At 43.3% G+C, this 10,126-nt stretch overlaps 1 protein-coding gene across 1 annotated transcript in view; it reads left to right on the forward strand.

Annotated features, from left to right (window-relative positions):
- The first annotated feature begins 898 nt into the window (after positions 1–898).
- The window catches only part of PPP2R2A (protein phosphatase 2 regulatory subunit Balpha), a 35,579-nt gene continuing 26,351 nt past the window's right edge, over positions 899–10,126 (forward strand). Inside the window, exons 1-2 of the mRNA XM_027665177.1 lie at positions 899–985; positions 1,671–1,745. Coding sequence (XP_027520978.1) covers positions 949–985; positions 1,671–1,745 — 112 coding nt within the window. The 5' untranslated portion in view covers positions 899–948. The remainder of the gene's footprint in view (positions 986–1,670; positions 1,746–10,126) is intronic.

A 10,126-nucleotide genomic window follows, 5' to 3' on the forward strand; every position in this document is an offset into this window, starting at 1 on the left:
AATTGTCTTTTCAGCGCTTGGCATGTGGAGGAGCAGAGCATGGGAGGCTCGGTGAGGTTTGTGCTTTGCCTTTCCCCCCTACACCATATGCACATGCTCCACCCTCCTCTTGCCGATTTAGTCGCGGGGAGGGGGGGTGGAAGTGCCAACTTGGTTCAAGTAAATTGTATGGAAAAGAGAATTTCAGCCTGAAGTAGCAGGAGCAGTGATTTTTTTTTTCCTTCCAAGCTGTCCCCTTTAAGTGCTTCCATGGTGCCAGCTGCTGAATGACAAATGAAGAGGTTGGGGGGGAGGAAAGGAAATGGGCTGTAGGATTTTTTTTTTGTTTTTGGGGGGGGGAATTGTAGAGCTAAAAGAATAAAAAAAAGGCGTTTTGCCATTTCCTGCATAAATTGGTGCTGTTACTTGCCTTCACCTTCTCGGGTTATGCACCTGTAATCCTTCAGGGAAGAATTTAAGGCAAGCAAAAAAAATACAAACTCCACCTTCTGTTCCAGCACTTCTCATTCTGAGAGACTTGGTCTTTTCTGGAAAGATGATTTTTGGGCTTCTGATTTCCTTCTCGTTGACTTCTTTCTCCCCCCCCTTCCCCCTCTGAACTTAGGAAGAAGTCTCTCCTGTATTCTTTGTTATCCCCAAAGCCCTCCCAGAGCTCTGGATTAATGTGGAAATGCCATCTGTTGCTCAGCCGGTTCGAGTTGTGTGCAGGAAAAGTTCCATTTTGACAGTGGCTTTCGGGTGGGGGAAGAAGGAAAAAAAAAAAAAAAAAAAAAAGGGCAGAAAAAAAAAAAACAGCCGAACGAGACAAGCCCATTTCTGTCTCTTCCTGTATGTCCTCAGCCCTGCAGTGATTTGCTCAGAACGAAATGCAAAAGAAATGGGTGGTGATTCTGGTGTGTGTTTTGGTGGCAGGGTTCAAATGAATCACTGCCTTCCGCCGAGGCAGTAATGTTCCTGAAGTTTTCTCTCCGATCCGTTTTCTATGGTAGTAGAACTTGTTCCCATCCGATTGCTTGTTTGCTTTTCTGCTCGGATTTGCTGCCTTTTTTTTTTCATTTATTTATTTTTATTTTTTTATTTTTTAATTATTATTTTTCCCAGGCTGCTAATTGCTTTCGTTACCTCTGCGAAGAGACTCTAAAATTGTGGTAAAATTCTTTTTCTCTAGCCTTTAGCCTAGTGTAGGTTCGGTGAGAGGAGGAAATGAATCGTGTGTGCTCGGTTCTGGGTTTGGAGGGGAGGTTGGAATTTTCCGAAAATGTACGGCTCTGATAATTTCTATTTAAAGTTGTTTGGTTTATATTTAAAGTTGTGTGTGTGTATGTGTGTGTGTGTGTGTTTAGAGGGTTCTGCTGAAGTAGGAAGAGGGCTCCTATGAAATCCCTGCGTTTTAAATTCAGAGTTGATGGTTCTCCGCCCAGCCAGCTTTTGGTGAGAGGAGCTTTCACGCTGCTTGTGCTGCCCTGTTTTCCACAAAACCTTGCATTGAAGGCTGACAAAAACAATATCCAAAGGAAAAAGGTGGGGAGGGTGGTTGTGATTGTGCCTGGGCTCTGCTGAGGAAGTGGGCGTGCTCAGGCTCCCAAATGTGCTCTGCAACCATTGTGTGCGCCGGGGCTGCTGGGGGGGCTCAGCTCTTGAATTGTTCCTTTCTTTTTTTTATTTTTCAGGAGCTGGAGGAGGAAATGACATTCAGTGGTGTTTTTCTCAGGTGAAAGGCGCTGTAGATGATGATGTAGCAGAAGGTAAGAGCCGTGTTTTCTGCTGGTTTTTGACTTTTTAGCTACTTGCTCAGTAAAATACCCCAGTGCTGCTGTGTTTGGCTTGAGCAAAGCAAACAGACACTTAATCTGCATTCCCATACCCACAGTCAGGATTAAACTGTGCTTTGAGAGTCCTGTTCTGTACACTTGTAAAAAAAGTTCAGGCTTCCTAACTATTTTTGCTGGAATTCTTTTCCAAGATTGTTAAGATTTTTCTGCCACTCAGCTCTCGGTTTGTGTTTTTTCCTAATCTGCAAAATGGGGAATGTGATACTGGCATTCCACAGGGAGGTGGTGTGAGAATTAATTAATAATTGTTCTCTTTGAAGATCTAAGTACTAGATAAAGTAATTTTCCCAATCTTTCCAGCCTCTCTTGACCAGAAGAGGAATAAATCTGAATATTCTTGTGTGCTCACCTATTGCAGAAAGAGTGGGTTTGAGTCTGAAATGATGCTGGAGATTGTCTAAAACTTTTTGGAGCTGGCAGTGACAAGTGTCATCTTCCTCTAAGATGGCTGCCTCTGATTGTCCCTGCAAAAACTGTGCTGGTTATTTGCTTTTCCTTGGATTTGGGAGTGTCAGAGGAATGGTCCTTTTCTCTGTGCTGGAGAGCAAAATCTCCTCTGTGATTTTTTTTTTTTTTGAGGGAAGTCCCTCTGACTTCGGAATTTCTGTGGCCACAAAGTCTTGTTTGCACAAGGCAGCCTGTAAGATCATGAGTTAAAATGTTTCTTTTGCAAGCAGTTGGCCTTGTCACTTATGTAATTCCTGGGTTTTTTTTTTTTTTCTTTTTTTACATATCTTGGATGCTCTGACTTACAAGTGAGATTAATGTTATATTTAGAAAAGCAGTAACTACAGTTTCCATTATTTCCCCATTTGACATGTGGTTCAAATTAGCTTCCAAAGGCCAAAAAAAAAAAGACCAGTATAAACATGAGTGCCTTGTTTTTATTTATTAGTTGCAGCATGTGGCAAACAATGCACTGTCAAAGGCTGCTGTCGTTTGCAAGATGAAAGATGGTTTTTTGGAAACAACTCCAAATTTAATTTTAAATCCTTCAGGAAGTAGTTTTTAAAGCTTGAACTCAAAACGACTCTTAAATGTGGTGTAGTTTTTTTCTTGTCAGACTTTAAATTCCGTAACCTTTGTTTTTATTTACATATCAAACTAAATCCTTAATTAAATACAAACACTGGAGAAGTTGTGGTTGCGTGGCAGGAGCTTGCACGTAATTCTTTGTTAAAATAGACATGTTGACATGCATGTAATAGTAAGGAGGTTCTGTACAGAGAAGTGGCTTTCCCAGGGAATGCAGAAGTGAGGAAAGAGCCTGTCCTGAACTTCCTGAACTGTTCTGGAGGGTTGCACTTGCTCTTACGAAAGGTGCCTCGCCTGCCTTGTGCCTCCTGACAGGTTGGGAGCTGCTCTGGGACTGCTGGAGTCCCAGGGGTGGGGTTCAGGGAGGCCTCTGAAGGGATGAAGGAGCTTCAGTTGCAGGCAGCTTGGTTTGCAAACCCTGGGGAGAAGATCCACCTTTGATTTTGTGCCCCATGTAGCCTTGGGAGTTCATGACACAAAGAGCAGTTTTGGTTTTGTTGTCATCATACCTGACTTAGGATGAACCTTAAGATACAAACCTTAATAAACTGCAAGACCTTCTCAAACTGGCCTGGAGAGAGGTCCCAAATATTATTGGATTATTGGTGTTATATTTTTTTGTGATTAATTTGTTGACATTCTCTCCTCTTCCTGTGGATTTGGCTCCCACAATCCACCCTGGAAGTTGTTGAAAGCAGCCCTTTTGAGTTGTTATGCTTCATAGTGTCTGTTGGAAGGGTCCACAATGCATCAAGCTGGGTGCATTTTTCCTTTTATTGGCTGTATTTCTGGCTTTAGGGTTCACTTTTATGACACAGAGCCGTGTGTGTTCTTGCACAAATTGGAGCAGCAGCTTCTGCTCCTTTGGAATATCCAAGTTGATGGTGGATCCAAGGGCAGACTGAGGACCTCTTTTCCCTCCCTGCCTTTCCATCTGCTTTCTTGTGGCATCCCCGGGGTGAAAGCTGAAGGAAATCTGTCTGTCTCAGACTCTAATGACTGTTTAACCACTGTGGTCTGCCACTGAACAGGTCTGCACTCCGATGGTGTCTGTGGTGAGGGCGGTACCAATTTGGGTATGGGAGCACCAGGGTGTGTAGTTCTGGGGTTTGGAGTGGCTTTGGAGCTCAAATTTTAAACCCCGGAATGCTGCAACTTCCCTGAAAACAAACCTGAGCTGAAACTTCCCTGAAAACAAACCCAAAAGAAATGAGAGTTTCACTTTCTGTTCTCTTCCCCTCGGGAAATCAGTGTTGCAATATTTTACACTGGAGAGTGGCTTAAACTAAGCTAAAGGCAGAGTTAACCAGGAAAATGGAATATTTCATGGCATTAGTCAGTAGGGTGCACAGCCAGTGGTTTCTCCATGGTGTTGTCTGTAAAACAGGCCAATGGGGAATAACATTTTGGAGAGTAACACTTTTAATCCAGTGAGAGTGGCAGCAACTGTTCCAGCTTGTCAAGAATGCTGCTGTGTAACTCCTGGTGTATTTAAGGTCAGCTCTGACCTGCAGCCTTCACATCACATGAATAACCTGTAATTCTGGGGATACTTAGGCTGGAGTGGCTGGCTCTTACAAAGTCAATATTTGATGGCTTTGGTGGCTGAAACATGAACTCTGATACAGAGTTTTTAATTTTCTGGCTTTCCCGGCCCTTTGTGATGGATGGATGTGACAGGTAAAAGGGAAAGGAGGAAAGATTGTAACTAAAGCTTGGGGAAAGATGGCAATGGAGCCGTGGCTGGGGCCTGCCTGGGTCACTGCTGTGGCACAGCTTTTGTAATGAGGAGTGTGAATGTGAGGAGCAGAACCAGCCTCTCTTCCCTTGGTATGTGTGGAATTTCTCCTCAGCTCTTAGCTGTGGCCTGGCCCTGTCAGGTCACAGTTAAGCACAGAAATCAGGTTATAAATTGAAATCTCAGTGCCAGCTTCCTTCTAACCGGGGTCCTTAATTTTGACTGGTGGCAGGAGTTTGCCTTTTTGTGATTTAACAGCCCATTGTAGGAGGGCAAAGGTTGGAGTTTGTGCTGCCTCTGTTTCTGAAATCGTTTTCCTGCCTTTTTAATTTCATATTTGTCTTGCTGAAGCCCAGTCCTACAACGTATCTGTGTTCAGCTTGTTCCATGTGCTCTGGAGAATCCAGAGCCAGGACACTGGGTCAGACAGGACTTCTCCAGTGGAGAACACAGAGTGATTGTTGGTGATAAGTTCAATGATCAGTTTATCAGAAGTGTCTTTAATACAGATTTCTTTCTTTTGTGCCATCACAGTTTCAGTGCAAGGAAGACTTAATTGTCCAGAAGTCCTTCACTGTTTTCTTAGTCCAAGTTTCCTTTATGGGAATGATTACAGCAAAGGATTACAAAGATTTTCAGCAGCAGTTTTGTTGGTTTTGCTCTGGTGCTGCTCTCCAGGATGTGGCACAGTAGCAACTGCAGTGGGGAACAACTAAGGATTGTGAGTTTAAACTGTCTCTAAACTAGACACTTGCTTAATGGAGTGAGTTTGTGCTTCAGAACAAATTAAGTCACATTTGTTTAATTGCTTGGCAGAAGGAAGAAAGTCAAGCTGCTGTATCTAAATGTTCTTTCAGGTGTAATTCAAAGATATGTAAAAATCTGATAGTCCAGGTCCAAGGCTGGGAACCAAGAACTTAAGTTGTCAGCTTTAAACCTGAGTGATCACTGGTCATCTTTCACAAGTTGTTTTAACTATTTCATGCCCAAAATGTCTCTGAAAGAAGAACCTGAATATTTGTTGTGGGTGCTTATTACTGCCTTAATTTTGAAGTCTGATGCTTAACCACTCTGTGCTGCTTTGTTAATAACCTGGGACTTGCTTCATGTTCCCTGTTTTTGAGCCAAAACAGACCAAATCCCTTGTTCAGGAATGCTTTCAGTGTTTGGTTCTCAGTGTGTTACATCTGTCAAGGGCAGTTTGATATTTATATTTGACAGACTTCGAAAATTGCAGAGCAATTGTTGCTTCAGCAATGGTAGTTTGTCCTCAGTGCATGAAAAGTGTTATCTCTGAGTCAGGAAAACTGAAGCCAGGAATGAGGAGTGCTGTAAAAAAAAAAGCAATTTACCACAATCTGGGCTTTTTTTTAATGGGGATTGATGGAATGGGAGAGGATGAAAAATTCTCAGAGAAGGAGCGACAGCGTGAGGTTGTGATAATATTGCTGAGGAAAGATTGGGATATAGTTGTGGGAGGGAAGCTAATTTGGGGTTTTGAGGGCTGTGGTAACGTTCTGTAACATCAGGTACAAGGAGCAAGGACTAAGTTTGGTTTTAAGAGGTAGTTTGAAATAGGCTGTAGATGAATAAAAAGACCCCTGGTTTCAGTCCTGTTCTGTGTTCCTGAGTCTGCTTCTGTTTTTCAGCTCTTTTATCTTCAGCTGTTTGTAGAGTGACTGTCTGTATCTAGAGAGAGAAATAGGCTACTGTGTTCTAGGAACTGCTGCTCTGGATTGACTGCAGTGTGAAGTGCCCCAAAACAAAGAGCATTTAGCAAACAGAGAAATAGTCCGGGGCTCTTCAGCTCCCCAGAAGTAATTCAGTCCTCTCTCTGCAATGGCTTTGGTAGTTGGGGCACTTCAGCTTGTCAGTCAAGCTGCCCACTGTTGCTCTGGTTATTCTGTGAGGCTTTGCTGTCCTTGGAATCTCTGTCTGAAATTTCAAAGGAGTTGGAAAGAGGAGTGAGGGCTCTGTTGAAAACCTGGTGTCCCAGTGCTCAGGTGCTGCCCAGCACAAAGGAGTGCAGCAGTGCTGGGGGGTTACAGCTCTCGAGCAGCTTTGAGACCCTTCCTGGCTTTTAATTTTGAAGGTGCAACCTAAATGGTGCTGGGGGGGGGCATTTCTGCCCCAGCTTTCTGTGGGAGCTGCAGCTTCACCCAGTGTGTGTTGGAAGAGCTGAACTGAAGCCCAGACTCGCAGTGGCTGCAGTGCTGGGGGAGAGTGAGGAGCTGCCTCTTCCTGCCTCCACTGTCTGCCTGCCTTTTTTTTTTTTTCCTCCTTCTTTCTCTTCTCTCCTGACTTGCCTATTTAGGCCACAGCTACATGTTTGGCAGCATTTCTGCTTAAAGAGGCACTCCTTCCCACTCTGCTGGCACGGGGCGTTCACCTCACTGCACAATGAACTTGTTTGGGAAGCTGAGCCGGCTGAAAAATTCCCAATATTGTGCTTTTCTGACCGGATTATTTTTTGGCTGAATCGAACCCCGGTGTGATTCTCTACGCCAGCAGAGTGTGGAGGGTGAGCAAGTGGCTCCAAGGGACACAGGGAGCTCTGGAAGAGGGTTGGTGTCTTTGTAGGACTTTCTGTACAGTCACTGCAAGCCCCTGATCTCTGCGTGCTGTGCTGCTACAAATGGTAAAATCAGCTGCTGAAAAAGGACTTTAAACCTTTGCTGTTGGAGATAGTGCATGTTCAAAGTATGTATCTGAAGGCCAGCAATAAAATACTGTTATGGTAACAGTATTATTGGAAATGACAGATTTTTTTAGTGCTCGTGGAGAGGTTTTTCTGCTGTGTCCACACGGGCAGAAATGAGGTTTGCTTAGTGTTCAGCAGCTCTGTTAGTAAAACCAGCCTGTTAATATCAACACAGTGGAGTTGCTTTGAAGTCGTTGTAGAAAATAATACCACTTAAATGGGAGATGGATTATTACTGATTGCTTTACTGCAAAGCACTTTAAAAGCTAATCTGACAAATGATAATCTTCTCTTATCGTGTCTTATCAGCCTTAATATGCTTTGAAAAATGGATCCCTTGTTTGGGGTTTGGTCTTCACCTAAACTAATGTGTGTTGTCTTGCATTAAACGCTGTAGAATTAGGCTGCCTTTGTTTTAGCTGCTGTTTAAGTGTGTCTGCAATTAAATCTGCTGTGAGCTGTGCCTCTTGCAGCAAAAACACCAATTACTGGTGGTACCACGTTAAAGCTCCAGTTTGTTCTTTCATCTGTGCTCCCAAAGTAACTGCATTAGAGAAGATGTTTTAATATCTGCCTCAGGGCTGTTTTTCAGGCATTTTTGCCTGTTTTCAGTGCTCTGTGGCATTGCCATGCAGTGCCATGACTGAGTCTGCAGCACTTTCAGTGGGGAGTGAAAAGTTTAGCAGAACAAGTTCAGTGTTCAGTCATCACGTGAGACTGAGGTTTGCACTTTTTTTAAAGAGGTGGTTGAAAGGAATGAAAAGCCTTGGCTTAGGTGCATGTTTAGGTTGTGAATGTGAACAGAGACAGCAAGTTGCCGTGTTCCAACGAGATTGAAAGCAGATAAATGCAGGAAGTATTTATTGATCCAAACCAATTTAGAACAATCTCTTTCGAGAAGGTCTCGCAGTCAAAATAACTATGTCAGGTCACTTTTCTAGGTTTTAAACTTGAATGGAACATATTTAATTACAGCTTTGTTCCATTGCTGTAGCTCAGTTATGCTCTCCCAACATGCACCAGCTAAATGCTGCTTTTGTAGGGTCAGTGTGTCAGTAAACTGGGAATTGAAAGGACATGGTCGTTCTTTTATGCCTTGGAAAATGGGGGAAGCCTAAAAATGAGCCTTACCTTCAGAGTTAAAGTATTGATACCTTGTTAATGATTTGATACCTTGTGTGTGTTTGCTTGTTAATGATTTTGGTAGCAGGATTTCCTTGGTTGCATGTCCTGGTTCTCACTTTGGTTCTTCCCAGCCCGTCCTGTGTTGGGCCATTGGGTGGTGGTACAGGAGGGTGCTCTTGCCTCATTCTCTGGAGTGACTGGAAGCTTTGGGGTCATTAATTTGCCTTTCAAACGAGGTACCCCCATCAGGTACTGCTGTGGGGTGAGCTGATATTCCTGAACACAATTATCTGAGGCTTCTGTGCACGACTAATCCAGTGCCAGGAACAGAAGTGGCTGGAAGCTGCTCCCTTCCCTCTCCTGAGTTCTCACTCTTTTGTGGAGCACTGGAGGAGAAGTTATTCCTTTGGTCAGCCATTCTTTCTCCCAGTGTATTTTCCTCTCAGTGCTCCACAAGTGAGAACACGGTGAAGAAAAGCAGCATATTTAGGTCACATGTTAAAGCCCCGAGGCAGCTCTGCTTGCATCTAATTTGGGAGGAAAATTTTAGGGTCAGGAAAAGAGGGTTTAAAAGAGTTGTATTGTGAGGAAGATTGGTTTCCCGGGTCTATAGAATGCATTTGGTGTGGAAATGTTTCTCTTTGTATTTTTTTTTTTTTTCAATTGCAGTCCTTAAATTAATGCTTTGGGAATTATGTGATCTCCAAACACACACACACACGCTTGGCACTGTGGTTTTGAGAACCTGAGAAAAGATAATTGCATATATTCAGGAACAGTAAAGGTAATTGAGACTTCATATTATAGTTGCTTATTTAAATACAGAGTAATTTCTAATATATTCTTGCCTGTTGAATGCCAGTAACTGTGTTTTCCTCTTTTTTTCCCCCATGAATATAAAAAGTACTTCAGTGACCATTCTTTGATTCTTAAAAGCAGTGATTTCAGCTGGTCTTGGTGCTATTGTTCAATGATGTTTTGAGAAGCTGTGACCTGTGTGAGTTTGAGTACAGGGCTTGTAAATGTAATCTGAAAGTCTTATTTTATTTTCAAACAACTTAGAACTGTAAAGTAAATTGGTCCAGCAGAAAAGAACCACAGACTGAAATAAAGCTTTAGCTCTGGCTCTCATAAATATATAATGATTCTCAAAGACACTTGTTTGAGAGTTCCTGGATTATTTTCCAGTGGAATTACATATCAAACCCCTTACTTCCCAGGTACTGTTCTTGGTGGGAATAATATATAGAAATATTGGAGGACTGACCCAAAAGAAAATTACAGGGCTTGGGTTATTTGCTCTCAGATTGATTTTTATCCTGAGTCAGCTTCCCCAGCCTTAATTTGTCCCACAAGTGTTTGTGGTGGAACAGGTGGTGAAGCCCTGGGAATGGGCTGAGAGGTGAATGGGAGGATCTCTGCTCCTGGGGAGATGGTGGGGGTTTGAAGGACACGTGGGAAGCTGTGGAACTGTGACCAGCTCAGCCCGAGCCTCAGCTTTGAGATGTGCTTGTTCATGGGCTGCCTTGCACAAGGGAAACTCTGCTGCCAGTGGGGGCAGATCCACCTTTGGGGACATTTGTCCTCAGAGATCCAGAGGGACAAACAGCAGTGGAAGTTGGAGCCCCCAGACTAGTTCATGATTCTATTCTGTGATTCTGTTCTGTGATTCTGTTCTGTGATTCTGTTCTGTGA

Source organism: Corapipo altera, unplaced genomic scaffold (genome assembly GCF_003945725.1).
Source record: "Corapipo altera isolate COAL_440 unplaced genomic scaffold, ASM394572v1 171, whole genome shotgun sequence".
Classification (NCBI taxonomy): domain Eukaryota; kingdom Metazoa; phylum Chordata; class Aves; order Passeriformes; family Pipridae; genus Corapipo; species Corapipo altera.